At 40.5% G+C, this 21,489-nt stretch overlaps 1 protein-coding gene across 2 annotated transcripts in view; it reads right to left on the reverse strand.

Moving 5' to 3' along the window:
- Grid1 (glutamate ionotropic receptor delta type subunit 1) overlaps positions 1-21,489 on the reverse strand; it is a 735,469-nt gene that overhangs the window by 25,361 nt on the left and 688,619 nt on the right. For both annotated transcript variants that reach the window (XM_055607998.1, XM_055607999.1), the window contains exon 14: positions 1,999-2,165. In XM_055607998.1, coding sequence (XP_055463973.1) covers positions 1,999-2,165 — 167 coding nt within the window. The remainder of the gene's footprint in view (positions 1-1,998; positions 2,166-21,489) is intronic.

Here is a 21,489-nt window from a genome sequence, read left to right on the forward strand (position 1 = left end):
TGGGCCTCTAAGTTCCCACTAATGGGTCCCATAAATCCATGAGCACTATCTTGAGGCTCATTCACTGTTTGGGTGTTGCTGCTACAATGGCCCTACAGGCTCTCTTACCATCTGCTCTACAAAGATATTTGCAGGTTGATGGTCTGTGCAATCAATCACCCTGAAACTCCTATCTAGAAAAATCAACATAAATGTCAGAAATGACATTGTGTTCCGAATCCCAGAGAGAAGCCATAATTTTTCACACCTTTGAGGAACTGAAAACTACCTCCTCCTCTTTTATCACTGCTCTCCACTGCAGAAGGTAGAGCAAGGTACAGAATATGTACTTGATTTAGTTCTGTAGAAAACCTAAAGCCTCACTTACCTTAAGTGGTCCTACCCCTTCACCAAGTTTTGCAAGCATGTTACTAACTACATTGGATGCAAACCCCTTTCTCAACCTTCTCTGATGGAGTCGAGGCTTAGCAGATCCTCAGTAAGAGGATCCAGTCTAGAAATCCAAGAAAGGACAGGTGACAGTGTTTGCAGATACAAAAATAACATGGCTCAGCACTGGGACTCGGGAGAGCTGGATGCTGTAAGTGTAAGCACAGAACTCTCCCTTTCTCCCTGACGTGTATGGTAGAAAGCATATGGTCTTCAACAATTCTTATTCACATGGATATTCTTCAGATGGATATTTCTTCATGTGGATAACACACAGTGTTGCAGTTCATGTGTTAATCAGGTGAATGGTAGTTATCTCTATGCTTGGCACCAAATAAACTTGTTTATGACAATGTTCCTATGACTCCTTTTTGGGTGTTGGTGAGCCAAGGCAGAGCCTTCTATTAGAGCTTCCTCACTGACTGCAATTCTATTTCCTCCACTCAGCAAGATGTCACAGCATAGATATGTCCAATCTGAGTGTCCAAGGCTAGACCTCCGTAGAGACAAGAGCCTCAGCTGGGTAAACTGGCTACTAAAAAACGCCACTGAGTTTACCTATATCCATCAGTTCTACCCTGCCTGCTTAAAGCCGGGTTATTCATACTATACAAACTGCTGTGACAGAGAACCAGCATGGAATACAGTTAGGTAATTATTCTAGGAAGGAGTAGCACATAGGAACTTGATCGTGCCCAAGAATCTAGAGCCAAGCAGAGTCAAGGTACAAACTCATACCAACGATCACATGGGGAACAAAACACAAATGCAAAGTTGCCATGCTGAATTGGTTACTGACAGAGACATCCATTCAGTTCAACACGGCTGAAAACGTTCTGTCTACTCAGAGCTCCCTCCTCTTTCTCCACAATGTCCTGAGTTCCCCTAAGATCAACGAGCAAAAATCAGAATTAACTAACTCTTAGAAGATGGCTGAGAAACTTATGTTTTGATGTGAGGAGAAGGGGGAAGACAGAAAATGAGAGGTTGTCTTTTCTTCACCACGAAGGGCCATGTCCATTTCTTGCCCCAGCAGAGAGCAGCCTCTCCTCCAGCCAGGAAATTTGATCCAAAGTCCACAGGCCCCATCAGGTCACTGTGATGCATGTGGAAACAGCCTGTTTTTCTGACTCTGCTACTTTGCATCACCACATGGATGACTCACACTTTGAATATAGACTTAAAGAAGATACTTTTAGGCCTCCTCAGATCCTACTCTTTAGCCATTTATCTGACTGACTCCTATGACTCCTATGTGCTTCAGGTACTGCTGCCTGTGAGAAGGCCTTCTGCATTCTAACAGATGCCCTCTTCTGCCCCTTTCCACTTGGCACTGGTATCACCCACACTTCCTGGTTAGCAGTCATGGAATTCCTTTTTTCATCCCAGTACCTATTCAGGGCCCAGAAGGACATGTAGAGAAATATATACTGGTACACAGCTAGTTCTTAGGAAGATGTGAGGAATAAACGCATATATGATGGCTCTTATGTCATAAGAGGAGGTTTTCCTTCTATCCCAGCTGCCAAGGTTCCAAGGCTGTGGGAACTGCATTGTTGTTGTGCCTACCTCTGGGAGAAGAGGTCTCTGTAGGGGCTGCCATGCTGCAGAGCAATCCCGTAGCCCTTGCTGCTGATGCTGTTGCCAGTGACGGTCACTGAGCAGTCGTCATCTGTCAGGGCTGCGTACTCCACCACAGCTACATCCCACAGAAAGGCGTAGTTCCCCTTCTTTGCCTGAAAGACCCAAATCATCATGAAGCCCAGCATGGCTATCTGGCTATATAGTTTTAAGCAGTGTGACATATCAATGGTTGTGTTCCAGGGACGCCTCTAAGTGGTTCCATTCACACCCAACAACAAATTCTCCTAGGATTTTTTTTTTAACTTGTAAATATACCATCAATTTAAGCCATTCATCTTAGTAGATCCAACTACCATTCACAGAACAGGCGGAGAGAATGAGCTGGAAGCAGGTCACGGTGACATTGATCCACTTCTCACAGTAGTACACTCACCCCTGGGGAGTGCGGGGAGTGACACTCAGGGACCAAGATTTTCAGAGCAGAGCTGTAGGGAGTACATAATACCATGGCGGTGGGGAAGAACCTCTTTCCTGGAGAATATAAATGCTGAAGAGACTGTGATAAATCTTGCCCACTGACGTTTATTTAGACCCAACTGCTAAATCCTGCTTATCATGAACATGAGCATGGGCTCAGAGTCTCTGGTTAGGCATCATGGAATAAGGAGCAAAAGCACAGCACATGTCTAGAGCTTTACTATATATGGAAAGAGACCATTAAGGACAGGGCCCTGGTGGTTACAGTAACATACAAGGCTTCTGTCACTTGCCTTTAACTGCATTTACATGAGCATAAGCATATGTACAAATCCATGTACTCGCACAAAATGCACACACATATGTGCCTTTTAAGTTTTTTGTTTTAAGGGGTAGGGGCTGAAAGAGAATCTTGCTACGTTGTCTAGGCTGGCTTTAAATTTGATCCTCTTATTCTAGCAAGAACAGGTTTCTAGCATCAAGACTTCCACACAGTGTGATGGGTATAGATTCTTCCACTGGGAATCTAGCTGCATCCCCAGCTAAAGCCCCACCCCTCCAACCCTTCCAGAGCAGACACCCAGTTCTATCTTGAGCAATGATTCTCACTTTGACTAGAATCTGGGCACTCAAGGAGGAATGCAAACAGCTTTTCTTCTGTAAAGGAGGCATTGCCACTTGTCTTTCCTAGAATACTACATGACATTCTTAATGTATCAAAGTGCTTAGTTTCCATTCTCTTTTGAACACATAGATGCTTCTTGCCTTGTTGTCCATCCACTGCAACTCACACTGGAGGCTGTAAAGCATAGCTGTAGGCTTGGTTATAGGGCTGAAACACCACAGACAAAATTAAACCAAGCTGCCAAGCTGTAGGCTTCTCAGTACTGTCCAGGGCATTGTTCTAGTTCCTGCCTTTGTTGGCTTTTCATTTCCCCAAAGATTTTCCAGGAAGTATATGGATGCTTGGGCAAAAATTAGGCCTTTGCTTCTTTGGATTTTTCTTTTTCTTTTGGGTGGGGGAGATTAGGTATTGAGAAAGAATCTTATCATATAGCCAGGCTGGTCTTGAGGCATGATCATCCTGCCTTAACCTCCCAAGTAGTGGAAATACAAGCATATAACACCACACTCAGCAGCGTTTTTTTCTTTTTTCAAGACCCTAAGTGCCCATGACGTAAGATGTCTTCTTTCCTCTGCTGATTCCTTCCACTAGAAATAGTTGTAGGCAGAATGTAACCTTCTGCACTGTTAATTGGCATCTTGCAGCCTTTCACATAACCCTGTAAGATATGACACACACCTATGCCACCTATTACCTGTCACCTGTGGACACAATTCAAATATTCTATCAAGGCCTCATTCCTTCCTTGGCCAGTCCAATCTCAAAAATCTTAAAGTACTTTGACCCAGGTTATAAAATTACACACATCTCTCTCCTTCCACATAGGAAGATAACAGTCTTTGTGATTTTTTTCCCGCTGGCAAACAAGTTTTCCCATGAAAAGATATAAATTTTCAACCTCTTAGTACCAAGTTTCTCTGCAAAATGTTGACTTATGACCTAATATTTGGCTTTAGTCAGACTAGGGAGCATTTCACATCCATGCTCACAATTCAACATGACAATCAGACACGGTTATTTGTACGATTTCTAAAGGGCATGTCATGTTGAAGGAAGAATTAAGATCAGCTTCCTTTCTACTTCTCAAGTGATGTTTCAAGAAGAAAAAAAGAGAAAGAAACTGGCTCAGGCCAACTGGAAACTGACTCTAGAAAAGCCCCTGTGGGCTTTCAGAGGGGAGGGCTGGAGTCCTTCAAGCCACAAGTCCATGAGCATGCAGTGTGTAGACTTATATAGGCAAGCACAGCCACGGGAAGGGGGGTGGCATTTACAGCCCTGTTGGGCTAAGCTCCACAGGACACAACATCTGAAAACCACACAGGCAATGCCCCTGCCTCTACTCCATGGTATACATTATAGCTTTTCCCCAGAAAAAGTTGCTCTCTTGAGCAATTGAGTGATCCAAGATATTCAACTCATTGTCCCTGTTTGTAATCAGTGACCAAATTAACCGCTGTCTTTCTTGTTTACTTCAGGAAGCAAATGGCTAGATCCCCAATCTATATGACAGTACCATAGCATGAAGACTAGTAAAAGGTAATAGGATGGACACTTGTTGTGACAGGACCCAGCTGCAAAGGGGCAGGCCAAATTCTATATCTCTCTGTACAACATATTCTTAGCTAAAATAAAGAAAAAACAAAACTAGCAAACAAATACCTTTCCACCTTCATCCCTGCCCATGTCTCCTTAGCCTCACACTTTGCAGGTAGTTCCACAATCTTTCAAGCTATCTTCAAAGTGACTGCATAACCTGAACATTTCTGAAAACCGCAGAAGAAACTAAAAGAAGTCAAAATGTTTACAGAGATGGATCAGTCAGTAAAACGTTAGTTGTGCAAGCATGAGGACCTGAGTTCAGATCCCTAGAATCATGTAAAATTAAGGATAGAACTGCAAGCATCTATAATCCAAGTGCTAGGGAAGTAAAGACAGGAGGTCCCCGGTGCTTTGCTGGCCAGCCTATCTACCCCAGTTTGTGAGTTCCAGGTCTCCGTAAAAAAAAAAAAAAAAAAAAAAAAAAAAGCTTTCTTAAAAAATAAGGTGGAGAGCCATTGTGAAAGACACCTGTCTATCTGACACACATACACACACACACACACACACACACACACACACACGAATGCATATCAAGGTTTTCACACCAATCAGTCACCTTCATGCAAACCCCTCCCACACTTGATCCTTTGATCTCCACCCTTCACTTGAAATACTTAGGACGCACTTCCTTGTAATGTCAGTACCATTTTTTTTTTTTTCAAGACAGGGTTTCTATGTAGCCGTGGCTGTCCGGGAACTTGCTTTGTTGGCCAGGCTGTCCTCGAACTCAGAAATCCACCTGCCTTTGCCTAAGTGCTGGGAGATGTGCCCCCACCACCACCTGTCTGGAACAAATTTTCTACGTGCATTCCAATAATTATAAATCTGCCTCCATATTTGACACTGTGTACAAGCTTGGCTTGATCATGTTGGAGACACCAAATATTTCAAATTCTTAAACCCCAAAGGAGCCAACCACCTTTCTTTATTTTTTGAGTTTGACTGAATGTAAAATGTCCTCCACAGGTGTATGTTTTAAACATTTATTTCCTAGATAGCAGTACTATTTTGGAATACTTTGGAACCTTTGCAAGGTGAAGCTCTGAAGGGGGCATAGGTCACCAGCAGGAAGCCTTTGAAGGCTATACCCCTGCTGTGACTCCTGCCTTGCTCTTCACTTTCTGGCTCAGAGTGATGGGAATGACAACCACCATATTACTCCATCAATGAGATGAGGCACTTTGTCATTCCTCCCCTGCTACATAGAACCAAAGTCCTCTGAAACTGAGAGCTAGAATAATGCCCCACCCTGAAGTTGCTTGTGTCAGATATGCTATGGTCACAGCAGCGCAAAAGTAACTAACACACCAAGCCAGTGTTTCTTCCCACTCTGCTCTCTGATTCAGCTTCCCACTCTGGCCTCAGTCTCTTGCTAAGTCTCTGGTTTCTTTGAGGCAGTGTATCTATCACTCTCCCTCTATTCTCCATGTCTGAAACTCCATTTCAGAAATACAGGATACAACATCATCCTTATTAGCAGTAACTTTTTTCAATAAAGGATGTTTTTAGACTCCAGAGAAGAATAGATGGAAGTAGGGATTTAGCCTCTTCTCACCTCTGCCACATTCACATAGAAGATGAACCCAGCCACCTCCCTGCAGTATCCCTGAGTCCCTCCCCTAAATTTCCCAACGAACCTTTGAATTCGTTACTTTTACCACTTCCTGTCTTTACTTTCTTTTGCCTGTGTGTCTCAGTATAGTCCTTTCCTTACTTCCCAGGAAGCTGTGATGAAGTGGGGAAGGCAGTGTTTTAGAGCAGGCTTGTCAGGCTGTGAGCTGCTTAGAAAGAGTGTTGACATTATTTCATAATGCCTAAAAGATCAAAGTGATACTATAGCTTTTGTTCTTCTACTAAAACAAAACCAATTCAAGAAACTTATTTCACCCTTTCACTGGGTTGAATTACCTTTATCTGGTCGTCCTTTTATAATATCAAATGTACTCTGAATTTCTAATCACTAATTTACATGTACCATTCAGCTGCCGGAAAGCTGGGTGGCAGCTATCAATGCACTTTTATGTTCTTCCAGCCCTTGCGTCTAGGTAAAGCTTAGATGGGCATTCGTAGTCAGTTCCCCAGTTTCTTGTGACCCTGGAAGGCACCTTAGGATTCATTCTAGTGTTCTGGGACACTAGTCCAAGCTTCCTCTAGGTGCTGTAAAAGGAATTTTTAGATTTTTTTTTATTTTTTTAAAGAGATGGCAAAGTTAATATTGCCTTGGAATATAATGTGACTGCCTCTACAGTCTGATTTTTAATTAATAATGATAATGCCAGTGAAACTCTTCTAAAATGGAATTGCCTTCATAGTCATTAGCACCAGAAGATTACACCATACTTTGGAAAGCAATGTAGCACCATAGAATGTGGACATTTAAAGTTATTATATCTTTTTTTCTTAGCAAATTAGAATTTAACCTGAAAAGTAACTCAAGTATATCTAGAAGACATGAGAAATATTCAATGTTGACACTAAAACATGTGAATATTTTAACTGTTCAGTGTCCAGAAAGTAATTTAATAAATATACAAGTAATGTAATAAATACATTTAATAAATTTAATAAATAATTTAATTCATAAATATGACATCAGTGCAACATATACTAACTTTAAAGACTGCACACACAACCCTGGAAGTCTTGGGAATATATTCTTCAAATCTTAGTCTGCTTCTAAACATTTCACTTGATTTTTTTCTTCTCTTATAAATATACAAAATTGATTAATTAATTAATTAATCAATCGGGAGAAAATTGCAATCATTGGCATAAGCCTGAAAAACACATACATGAGGATGCTAGGTAAAGGAAGAAGAATATCTTTGGCAATCAATAAGGTCAATAAAGTCAAAGGCATATAGGGCTAAAGTTATCAGAATGCCCAACGATAAGAGGTGGAAGATTCACTAGTTTTTTCCTCCCAGAAATTATCTTAGCAAATGGAATCCAGCTCCTACCCTGACATCCACTCCCTTCCCAATCTGTGTGAAAGCCCGAAGGCTGCAGCTGGGAATAGAGACAAGAGGTTGCCTAGCTCAACCCTTAACACACCTTTCCCAACAATTCTTATACCAAGATCAGTGTCTGTTGTTGAAGAAGGTCAGCCTGTATAGAAGACACACCACACGTGAGCTGCAGCATGCTGACTGGCTTGTTCCTTCTCCCCTATATTCCCACCCCAGGTCTACACTGATGATAAAATGAGATCGTATTGCTGTCCATTGCCCCATTACCTCCATCTTCCTGAAGTTCATTCAAAGCAAACTTTCAGAGCCATCAGCCTTTGAGATAAGAATCTCATTAAGTTCCTCTACTCCTTTCTAATGGCTTTAAGAAGGGAGAAAGCAACCACAACATTATTCCAAACAAGCAAAAATGATGGTGTCGCCAACATCAGTTAAAAATTCAAGTGGAATGAGGTGTTGAGAGAAGCTGGGCATCTGTAGTGCCAGAAGCAAGTTGCTAGACGCCAGCACTTACAAGTCCAATATCTTTCAGCCATAGAATCATTCTCAAGAGCAGAACCCCACTCGTCTTTCACAGATGAAGTGACCAGGGTTCTAGAAAAGAAAGCATCTTGTCCCAAACAAATAAAACATGAAGCCAGGTCAAACCTGAGTTCCAACTAGCTCAAAAAACATTTTTGCTTTCTCTGCCCTGATTGAACTCATGAAAGGGAGATTGTGGGAAAGAGTCCCTGAGTCTATGCCCTTTGACCATTTCCCAGGGCAAACATGCTGGTTACAGTCCATGTGAATGACTATGTATGTTTTTCTCCAGCTTTGCAGACAAAGATGCTTCACAGAACTTTTGCCATTCCAGGGGAAAGAAGGACACAGGTGGGTGCCATCCCTGGAGATTCTTTGGACACTTGATGAACTTCCTTTGCATTAACCATGCATGGAACAGGCCCATGCCTTTTCTTGCATCCTCTCTTTAGGCAGCACTTGGCTTTTTGAGCATCTAAAGACTTAGCTCTTATGCCATATTCATACAATGGAGATGCACTGCCAGGCACAGCCTGAACCCTGGCTGCTGCTGTACCTGTATTACACGTGGTGCCAAGTCACAAGAGGCACCAGGAAAAGCCAGCGACCATCTGCAGAGAAAAGGACAATTTTACAGCTTGCTGGTAGGAGTGTGGGCTGGCATGATATTTCTGGAATGGCAATTTGGTGAAGAGAATTGCATGCTTTTCAAATCTGCCTATGCAGCACTTTGCCCCTTTGGGGTTTATTCTATAGAATTACTTGTTTGCTGAAAAGATGTTTGTACAAAAAAAAAAATCAGAACAATACTGTTAAACCATCAAGAAATGAGAAACTAAATGCCTAACACTTAAGAATCAGTTAGGTAAATGGTATCATTAAATGATGAAATATTATCTTTTTGGTAATATAGTGCTTTAAAGAGTATTGAATGCTTGGAGAACTGTCCGGGAGAGAGGGGGAGAGAGAGAGAGAGAGAGAGAGAGAGAGAGAGAGAGAGAGAGAGAGAGAGAGAGAAAGAGGAGAGGCAGCCTTTGGCCATGCATTAGCCCGAGCTTTAGAATCTTAGTATACAGATTGGATTCCAGGTGCATTTCTTGTGGGCTGTGTGAGTGCAGATAAGTTGATTAACACCCCTGGGCCTTTGTTCTGCTGGATTTTAAATGGACAAAGCTCTGATGAGAATTAAATACATATATATATGAATTAAATAAATACATATATGTGTCATATTTATATATGATGTGCTTAGGGCTTTATTAAATACGTTACAACTAATATTAGAACATTTAGTGAAAAACAGCTTGTTACAATGGATGATATCTCTTTTCAGTGATTATGGCAATGGACCATATTTATGAAGAGTCAAATCCAGTGCCAAATACTAACAATGGCTATCTCAGGATAGTGCCATTATAGAAGAACGCTTGAGGCTTCTTTCTTTTTTTCCTGTTGTCCATGTTTCTGCAGTGCAGAAAGTCTTTCTTTTGTGATTTCAGGCATCTACGAGGACAGTTTTTTTTAGAAATTCAGTCTTATATCTTGAGTTCTATGCAGTGAAAAGAGCACAGTGTCAGAGGAAGGCCTTCCTGTCATATCCAGATCTGAAGTGAACCTGCATTCTCAAGAGCTGATTGTTTCCTCAGAGACCTGCCATTGGGTTGCATTCCAGAGTGCAGAGTACAGAGTTCCTGGGACAGAGTAAAGACTCAAAACCTGCCCTTTGTCCTTCTCCTTCCAAATTGCTGCAGTAATCGGCAGACAAATTCATCAGCTGGGATTGAAAGAACTTTCTTCCCGCTCTCAACCTCACAGTCATCTGCCAACTTCACCAAGTCAGCAACACACGTTCTCCTGTGTGTAAGTAGAACATGTGTACACATGTGTGATAATGTGTATAGTCAAGTATGAGAGGATTGTGTGTGTACATGTTTTGGTGAGGGGGGATATAGGACAGTGTATAAAAGTTTGCATGTGTATGGGGATGTATGTATGGGTGTGTGTACATGTGAAAATAAAATATGTGCCAAAATGTGTATCTACGTGAGTGCACTGTGAGAATTTTTCAAGTGTGTGAATGTGTGTAAATGTGGGGTAATGGGTGAATATTTATGTTGTGGAAATGTATGCGGATGTGAATGTATATGAGTGTCTGTGTGGCTGTGTGTGCATGTGCGAGTCACGTGAATGTGCAAAGCTGTGTAAGTACATATGCAAGTAAGAATTGTTAGGGAGTACAAATGATGAATGTGGAAATATGTGCACGTATGTTTGTATCTATGAATATGAATGTGTATTTTGAGAGAGAAAAAGAGAAAGATTAGGTGCATCAAACTCCCATGGAGGTAGCAGAGAGAACTCAGGTAGCCAAATACCCTGAGAATCATGAGAGTTTCAGAGGCCTTCTCTCTCTTCTGGAAATAAGAAGACTTTCTTTCTAATTTTTCAGAATAAAGAAGTCATCTCAAATGACATGAAGACATACAATGGTGGGAAGCTGTTTACAAAGCCCAACTAAGGAAATAGCAGGGAGTGTGCTATCCAAGGAGAACAAGACAAAGACTGCCTTGTACTCAGACCCAGAGCCAGCAAAAGAAGAGACCAAAACAGGCTTAGTGGGAGGGAGGGAAGTTACTGCTAGGCTCCACAGGTCTGCCTTATACACTGTTTTCTGAAGGTATCCAGAGGGTTTCAAGTTAGCTTTTCCTATCTTCATACCAAAGTGAACATGATGGAGCTAGACAAAGAAGTCTCACAACCAAAGGGGCAGCAATGCAGAGCATGTCCTCAGCATATGGCCGTGAGTACAAGCAGGAGGCTACCTTGCATTTTGGTCTTGGTGGTCAGATAGCTTGCCTATACCCTAGTCTAGAGGTCAGCATGCGTGGATGTGTCCCAGGACTACAGCCACGGAAAGGAGTGCCTGCCTGTCAGAGGGTAGTGACTGTCTTTCCCGTGCTTGAATCCATGTGTTTTGAGCGATACCAATGACAATAAAGAGCACAAGTGGTAGAAGATCAGGTGATTATGCATCTCAACAAAGAACACTGATGCCCTTTTCGACAAAAAGTTGTTTTGAAGCCTTGAAGTTTCTTTCTAGGATTTTCAACTCCTCCTAAAAAACACCACACTAGTAAGTGTTGGTGAAAGAATATGGACACAGAAGGTAACATTGTGCTGTGGCACCCTAAGGGAGCCATCTGAGTTCTTCAAGTTAGTGGTATCACATGGTGGGTGAGGACAGCACAGTACCCTCACTTACCTGTCATGGGGAAAGTCAACACGGAAAGTGCCTACTGCAGTAAAGGAACTAGAACTGATGTTAACACATCACCTTCGTGACCATGATAAACATCAGCAATATCATAGCAGCACATTTGGGTCTGGATTAAAACACAATTGCCCTGGGATAAATAACACTTGAAATTGCCCTCCATCATCAACCTGCTAAATTAGAAAGACTGTCAGACTGGGTTACAGTCTCAACCCAATTATTGGCTCATTATCAATTTATGAAGACACAGAAGCCCAGATGGCTTTTAAGGTCTTCTTCAGCTTCAGCATCTTCCAAGTCCAAGTTACAGTTAGTAGTCCTCAAAGTGTCTTTTGGAGGCCAGCATCATCAGCACTGACAGAGAATTTATGAGATTTAACTATGTCAATCAATCAATGAATTTTAGATCTCTTTTGAAGGCTTAGAAAGAGGGAGAACATTGCTGCCCTGTACTTTGGGCACTAAGTAGAGAAAGAAAGACCACAGATTAGAGGATCGCTGGTGCTGAAAGGAACTGTAAGGAAAATCTCACTGGGCATTCCAGGAAAGTTCTCTGCTTAAATCTCTCCCAGTCATTTGCTTATTGCAAAGTTAGAATAAGACCCTATGATACAAACTGTACATTTTTCAACAAAGAAAATTGAGGCTTAGAAAAAGTTGTTTCTAAAACTCAGAGAGTCTACAGTTGTCAGAGATTTAATTTCTCCCAGAATTTGCACTGATGGTAGCCTTTCTTTCATCCATCTCAAAAATTTAACACCAGAAGCCTCAGAGAGCCACATGGAATTCCTTCAGTTAGTAAGCTGTGTTCTGATTCTTGCTTTCCTTTCACTGTCAGATTCTAACCAAGATACAGACACTTGTTTCCCAAATTTGATACCAGGCTGTATTCATCTTGAGTGATGTGGTTTATTTACAAACCAGGAAAAGGTTCACTTCTAAGGAGGTGATGGAAAGAATATAAGAGCCAAAGAACGGGGAAGAGTACAACGAAACACTTTCCTCTGGACAGGGCACAGCTGTTGCACAAACAAACCCACAGTAGCTGTTGGTACTTGTACAAGACCTACACAAAATCAATCTAGTCAAAATTTCCTGCATGGGCTGAGGCGGGCTTCCAAAATCCCCATGCCTGGCTGAGAACTACTGGTGGTTGACGGCTGCTGAGAGAGAAGCAGCCACTTTTCGTTAGAAGTGTGGCCACTGGTAGGTTTCCCATGCTGGTGCGTATGCAAGGAACAATAACTGGTGGTTCAACTAAGTAAGTAAGTATGTAAGTAAATAAACAAACAGATAAATAAATCAGGAAGACATGAAGAATCTGGGAGAGGGATATGATGGAGGTAGGTCCTGAGAAGAGTTATAGAGGAGAGTCAGGAATGAATATGATCAAGATACATTGTATCAATCTCTTACCCCAGCCATATCTCCCACATCCTTCTCCAGGGATCCAGTGCAGCGAGCCTCCCTGACCCTCATACACATATCCTTCCCAATCCACAAAAACTAGGCCAGGTCCCATACTCAATATCCTGGCTTTGGCCACTCTGCTTATGCCCCAGTCAACCTCTAGGCATCATCCAAAACCCACATTACCTAACACAAACATGCAGGCTCTTCCTATACTACATCTAACTTTCTCACTCTCAGGTCAGGGATATTCTTCTCCAGGGTCTAGTACAGTGAGTCTGCCTGACCCAGATCTCGACGTTCCTGCTGCAACCAATCAGATCTAGCTTGGGTACCATATCTAATGCCCACAACTGCCTGCATTGCAACAAATATTTAGACTTCCACCAAGAACCCACTTTGTTTATCCTCTAACCCACAGGATGTTCTTATACCACATGCAATCTTTATGTCCAGCCAGATCTACCCCACACGCCAGGCTTGGACCAGTATTCATAGCCTGTACATCAGCCCAATTCTTTATGTCTAACTGACTTCATTCCTTACAAGCTTTTTTCCAATCTGTAATCCCAGCCCTCCCTATACACACTCTCTCTCTGCCATGAAGTGCTTTGTCCATATGAGACTTAGAACTAACTAAAGAAGTCACATGAGCAGATCTCATCAGACAAAACAAAACACAAACAACATGAAATATAAAATGAGCATCTCCTCTCCAAAATCTACCACTGCTATAGACATGCTTAACAGTGAAAACTACCTTGATGAATTTCCAGATACAGAATTTAAAAGAACAATCATAAACTCCATCAAACAATTCAAGGAATTTAAACAACACACACACACCAAACAAACAAAAAACATCCCAATGAAATTAAGCGGAAAGCACTTAAAGAGAATGAAGACCCGAGTGATGCCCAAGAAAACACAAAAATAATGTTGATGGAAATAAGAGAATACTCTAGGACTTGAGAACATAATTCAATAAAGAAATAGAAATATTAAGGAAGACTCAAGTGTAAATAAAGATGGAACTGAAAAACCTAATAGTGTAAATAGAAAACTCAAAAGAAAGCCTTATAGCTAGAATTAATCAAGCAGAAGATAAAATATCAGGACTCAAAGATAAAGTGGAGACAAAATAGGCAAGAAAAATAAAAATAAATAAAAGAAAAGAAACCACATAAAAGGAACATATAAGAAGTGTGGGACACCAGGAAAAAAAAAAAACTTTGAATTATAGGCATAGATGAGGAAGAAGATTTCCAAGTCACTGGCATAGACCAGATATTCAACAAGATAATAGAAGAAAACTTTTCTAAACTAAGGAAAAACACATCCATTCTGGCACAAGAAGCACACAGAAACCAAACAGATAAGACCAGAAAAGAAAATTTCTATGGCATATCACAATATAAACATTAAGTATACAGAACAAAGAAATTGTATTGAAATATGTAAGAAAATAAAATGTCACATAAGAAGGAAACCTATCAGAATAATAACTGGTTTCTCAATAAAAAATTGAAATCCTAGTTAGCCTAGACTGCTATACCCAGCTGAAGTTAACTGAGGAAGAAAAAAAATTTTTCACAATATAAAAAGCCTAAAAATACATTTGTAGCCAACAAAACAAGCCTGAAGACAACACAGAAAACAATATTTCTTCTAAAGAGAGGAATGAACATAGCTGCGAAACTAAAAAAAGAAATACAAAGATGTAGGTATTAAAATATAAAGTACCACTGAGAACACAGATAATAGAACCAAAAATCAACAACACAGTGATACAACTAACACTCACATTTTAATAATAACTTTAACTATTAATGGACTCAGTTTCCCAATCAAAAGATGCAAATGGCCTGACAGAATCAAGATACAAAATTGATCTAGCTGTAGTCTACAAGAAACACACCTTATTTTTAAAAATAGGCTCTACCATAGAGCAAAAGGATAGACAAAAGTATTACAATAAAATGGGACCAAGAAACAAGCAGGTGTCTGTTAAAATATTTTATCTCTCTGATAAAAAATATAGACTTCAAACTAAAATTAATCAAAAAAGATATAGAGAGATACTTCATTCTAACAAGTATAAAAGTTAACCAAGAAGACATTACTATTTATCCTAAACATAATGGGTCAAACTCTAGCATCCCCAATATTATTTTTTAAAGTAATATTGTATTTAAAGCACATCGGCCCATTAATATTAGGTGATTTCAATCAATCCCCCACTCTCTTCAACAGACAGGTCCATCTGGACAAAAAAATAAAGAGAGGATTAGTTGACATCATATATCAAATAGATAACAGATAGCTATAGACTGTTTCCACACAAACACCAAATAATACATACTCTACAGCAAATGGAGGCTTTTCTAGAATGGACCACATGCTAGGACACAAAGCAAATCTTTACAAATTCAAAGAGACTGAAGTAAATACTTCTATTCTATTTTTTTTTTCTAACCACAATGTAACAAATAGGGTTAGGGTCATACACAAAGAACTACAAGCAATTAAAGAATGTAAAGAACTCAATCCCAATGGTTATGTCTAAAAAACAACTCCTAGGGCTCAGGGAAACATTGTGGAAGAGGGGCAGAAAAATTGTAAAAGCCGGATGATCAACGAGATTGCTGTGATATTGTGTCTCCTAGTAATGTCAGAAGCTATACCCATATATTCTCATAAACATGACTGCTAAACATGAGCTGAACAAGGACAACAACAATAGACATGACAAAATGAAGAGGTTTAGGGCCTCAGTCACACACGAAGAACTATAAGCAATTATGCAATGTGAAGAGCAGGAGAAATCATCTTCCACAGAGAAGAGCATAGCATTCGGTTATCTAATACCAAATGGTCAGCCCCGAAAACATACATAGGAGTTCCACATAAACTGAATAGTTAATTTTTAGGAATATATGTGTATATACAAATATGGATGTAACAACAATTAATTAAAAACAAGGCCATGAATTTAAAGGAGAACAAGGAGAGGTATATGAGAGGGCTTGGAGTGAGGAAAGGGAAGAGAAAAATGATGTAATTATATTATATTCTCAAAACTAAAAGAAACAATTTTAAAAATTAATTATATACATATATGCAATTTTTAGAGAGTAAGTAAAAAGAAATGCAAAATAAATACTACTATTCTTCATAAATTAAACACTCTTAGGAATAATACATAAACCCGGAAAACAGATAATAAACCCATATGCAAATATATCAGAAAGCAGTATTGTGATGGAACTGTAAAGATAGTCCATATTTCATTCACATATATGTCTACAACATACAAACAGAGCAAGCGAGCGAGCAAGAAAGAGAGAGACAGACAGACAAATTCCTGGCCCATGTATATTATCAGTTCCATGAGACTAGGATGGTGTTCAGCACACAGCTGGTGTTAGATAAGCCCGGCAAGCTCTGGGTCTTGATAGAGTGGACTGGCTATATCCCATCTTCCCTTCACCCTCATCTTTACTGAAGTCTCTCCCTGAGTTCCAGAGTTCAACCTACATAGACAGCATCATTGGGCTTGCTGAACTTCTAAGAGTCAGTCTCAAAAACCCCATAAATTAAATGTTAATGCAACTAACATTTCAAATGGACAACTCAAATCCAAGAGGACATGAGAACCACCTGGAGTACATGCTAAAACACAGATTATTTTCCAACCTACCTCATTCCCAATCTCTGATGCATCAGACCTGGATCAGAGCCCAAGAAAAGACAATTTCAACAGATTCCCACGTGCCCTCCAAATCACCTATAATCTCCATAATAATCGACGAAGATAAATTACTCATTCTTTGCTCAAGAGTTCATTAAGCTGCCCAAGATTTTACAACTGACAAAAGATAGATGCAAATACCAAACCTGGTTGTTATTGATTTGATTATCACATTCTGTACACTGCATCATGTTACTGTAACTGGGCATTTGACTTCACTGAGGTAGACTTCAAATGAGACCTAAAAACTACACCCTCAGGCCAGAGTAGTTTATCCATCAGAAGAAACCTCCCCTTAATGTGTATCCAGACAAACAGGTTTTTAGGAACTGGCAACTCTGATGATCCTGTAAGGAGAAAGAGAAGCAATAAAACTCCATGTGCTTGCAATTGATACTATAAAGTGTCATTAATGGGCAGGGTGACCGCGCCTGGGGCTCAGGTTCAAGAGCTTATCCTCTAACCCACTTGCAGCCAGAAATGCCTTTATGGCCTTTGCTAAAATGTCAGCCTTGATTGACATAGCTTGCACTGTACCCTTTAAACACACTGAAGAGCTGCAAAATAGGTCACGCTTAACTAAAATGATCCAAACAGTCTCTCATTCTGAACAGCAGAACAAGGTCCAGGCTCTACCTGGAAGGACCAGAGGGGGGGAATTCCGAAAGTTCAGCACACAGTTGACTATAAACCCAAGGTATGTGGTTAAAGCCTGTATTATCCTGATAGAGGCCCTGCACACAACCCAGCGAGGTGGTATCTGAACACTGTTTGGGTGTTCTTTCCATTACTTCTCCATGTAACTGAGGTCTGGCACCCGGATGTCATGGAGTAGGTCCGAGTCTTGTGAGGATTCTTCAGCTGTGAGAGATACCCAGTTTCACTGGTGATGATTAAAAGGACAGCCATCCATCTCGGCTTCTTTCCCTGATACTCAGTAGGCATGTTTTTCAGCTCTCCTAATGTTCCCATTACCCCTCCTTATTTGAGTATTTGAAGTAATCACCCTGTCATTATCTTCATGTTTATAAATTCTGTTTCTCTGTCTCTTTATCTGCCCTTGCTCCCTTCCTCTCTGTCTCCGTCTCCATGTCTATCTCTGTCTCTCTGTCTCTGTCTCTCTCTCTCACACACACACTACAATTTTAAAATATGGGGCCCACTGCAAATCTTAATAATTCTATGATGTTGGAGATTAATATGTCTATGATGCTAGAGAGTAAAAAATTATCAACTCCATCAAATCTACCCATTTTGTAGGTAGAATCACTATTTCCATTACTGTTTTACATTACTGTTGATGGTGAGGCCAATAAAATAATGAATAGTGGAAACAGTTTGATAATTCTATTGATAAATAAAACTCTACTGAGTTTGGCATTCTGTATTCGCAAGATTGAACATTGCAAATGTTCTCTAACTCCTCCCCCTGAAAATTAGGTATATCAGCCCAGTGCCACTCACACCTATTTTTTTTTAAAGTATATTGTCCTCCCTTTCACTCCTTTTGCTCCTGAACAAACAACATTACAGCAAGAAAATGGAAATAAAAATAAGCTTAGCAAAAATGGCCAACAAGCTAGCTGACGCAATAAATCAAAATTGTTTTCATCAGCAATTGCTTCTTGATTTTTATGCAATCAAATAATAAAATGTTTCCTTTTGAAACGCAAAAACTTAAGTCATAAAACCCAAAGCAATAATATTCAGTGGAACAAATAGAATGGACTCGGCCCACATTTGCAGCCAGCACTAAGGTGAAGCGTATACGGCTTGGGTACAGAACAAATTACAAAGCGGAGGAAATCTGGAAAATAAAATCAGATTTAAGGGGAGTCAACATCCTCCTACTTCCTCTAATGAGGAGTTTGAAAATAATCAAAGTTAGCATGTTGGCATGAATATTGGTTTGAGCTTACCCTACCAAATTATAAAAATTGCAAAAGAAAGTAATTGAAGAATTCATAATGAGATTTGCTTGGCAATGCTCAAAACCCAAAGCACGGTAATTTAATAAGGGAGGCTCAGAGGGGGCTTTTCTTGATCTTTGGACTGTATTATCCCAAACCAATCACCATCAAACAGAATTAAGCAGTAAGGGGTCATAGAGGGGCCAAATCAACCAGATGCACATTAAAGCGCTCCAGATAGACAGTGCAAGCTCTTCCGGGTCCAGGGCAGAGGACTCTGGCCTGTTTTTGACCATCTCAGCCTTCCATGCCATCCTTGTACAATCCTGTTCTTTTTCGTTTGTTTGTTTGTTTTGATTTTTGTTTTGTTTTTTGAGACAGGGTTTCTTTGTGTAGCCTTGGCTGTCCTAGACTCGCTTTGTAGACCTGGCTGGCCTCAATCTTACAGAGATCAACCTGCCTCTGGCTCTTTGAGTGCTGGGATTACAGGCATGTGCCACTGTTCCCGGCCAACGATCCTGTTCTTTCATGCTCAAGACAGAAATGATCACAATTGTGCCTGCGTACTTCCACTTCTTATTCAATGAATATTTATTTTATTTGCCTTGTAAAAGCGTAAGTAACTTCAAAAGTCCCCATACTATTTCCTTAGGTCATTCCCGGGGACAGACAAATAGCATATAAAGGCGTAGGCCAGACAGGGCTCTGGGGACTGGATAATACCTTGTGAGACTGCACTGGGGTGCATGATGCAGTGAGAGGGAGGGGCAGGAAGAGTGAGAGTTCCCGCTATTGCTAGGGACAGCCAGCAGCCACCCTGGCAGACAGAGAAAAAAAAATGTACATCACAGTATACAAGGTTGTGAGGGGAAGGGAACCACCTGGGCTCTGGTATCAAGAGTACATGTGAGTGGCAGGCAAAAACCATACCATTTTTCTGACTACAGTGTTATCCCTTTGTGAAGAGTCCCAGGACGAGGATCTAGGACTGGAGTGGAAGAAGAACCAAGCTGTCACGAGTGAGTTAGTGCCTCAGCTGGTCAGGAAGTTCCATGATACCTAACTCACTTCCTGTCCGCTCTAACGCTCGTCTACATGTTGCCCTAACATGGACTGGAGAGCCAAGGAAAGGAAGACAGACTGGGCTAAAATAGACAGGATTTTCTTGATGGATGATTGTTTTGGGAGGGTCCAGGCCATTGTAGGCAATGGCACTCCTGGGCTTAAAGAGCCATGCAAAGAAAACTACCAACAGCACTCTTCCTCGGCCTCTGTAGCAGTTCCTGCCTCTGGGCTCCTGCTCTTAACTTCCCTCAATGATGGACTGTCGCCTGGAATTGTAACATGAAATAAACCCTTTTGTCTCCAAGTGGCTTTTAGCCCTACCTAAGACAGGCTTGTATGTGTATCCTATGTACCATTTCTCATTATTGAACAGCAGTAGACCTCTAAACATGATCCCATTGAATTACTTCAGACTCCCCACCCCCAGTTTATGCGTTACAGTTTATAACTGAAATGACCAATAGTCCAAGGAGATAAAACTATGTAAGAGAAAATGGCTCTGGTAACAATGTGTTTCCAAGAATAGTGACTAAAATAAGGAAAAACACATTAATACACACGTGCATGTGGACATACAAGGAAACTGCACATTTAGTAGAAATACAAATGGGGCATTGTTCACAACAACCTCAGCTTCCTTTTCTGCTTCCCTGAGTTCCATTATCTTTCTGTATGTTTAATTTCCTGCTTGACAGTTTTCTCTTGCATTCTCATACTTTTTGCTACAAAACAGAAAAGCACGAGAGGCATATGAACTGTAAAATGTATGTGCATGAGAAAACTAGCATAGGAACCCTGCAACCTCACTAAGTAAAGAATACCTGCTGTGTGCCCCACGGTCTTTTCAAAACTAAATCACAACCATTGCTTTCTGTCTACTAAACTTCAATAGGGACACTTGGATATAAAATTCAATGTGAAACCTCATTTTGGGGGTACCGTATCATACATGATACCTGTACATACTATATACTGTTTACATCAAGTTGAACATGCTTATCACTTCCAATATTCATCAACTTTTCATGACAAAATTTTCTAAATCCTTTCTTCTAGCCTTTAAAAAAATACACAGTATCCTCACTTTGTGGCTTAGCAAGGCTGCTCCTCCCTGGGAGGAAGAGCCAGCCATTGAGTTCATGTCAGAGACAGTCTCTGTTCCCCTTACTAGGGAACCCACTTGGATGCTGAGCTGTCATGGCTACATCTGAACAGGGGTTCTAGGTTATATCCATGCCTGGTTTTTTGTTGGAGAATCAGTCTCATAAAATACCCCTGTGCCCAGATATATTTGGTCCTGGTGGTGCTCCCGTCCTCTCCAGGTCTTACTAACTCCCCCTTCCAGTCCTAATGAGACCTGATAAATTAGGGTCAGATGAAAGAGAAGGAGGACCTCCCCTAACAGCAGACTTAGAGAGGGGCAGGGAGGAGATGACAGAGGAAGGGTGGGATTGGGAGGGAATAAGCAAGGTGGCTACAGCTGGGATACAAAGTAAATAACCTGTAATTAATATAAAAAATAAAATTTTAAAAAGTCAAAATATTGAAAAAAAAAACATACACAGTATATTATTGTTATCTACTGATACTTCACATTTTGAACTGAATGGGAATTAAAAAGAAAAATATAAACTTTAAAAGTGTAGTTAAAATGGTGCTTAGAGGGAAATAAGTAAATTTAATGTTTATATTAAAGAAAGAAAACATATAAATTAAGAAAACAGATATAAAGTTAATGACCTAAAATCCACCATTAAGAAACTATACAAGTTGTGCAAAAATCATAACTAAACAGAAGGAAATTTTAAGAAAACCTGAAATCAAAATAAAAACAACAGAGAGAAATAAATGAAGTAAAATTTGATTGATTTCGT

Source organism: Psammomys obesus, unplaced genomic scaffold, assembly GCF_907164565.1.
Source record: "Psammomys obesus unplaced genomic scaffold, mPsaObe1.curated_primary_1811, whole genome shotgun sequence".
NCBI lineage: Eukaryota > Metazoa > Chordata > Mammalia > Rodentia > Muridae > Psammomys > Psammomys obesus.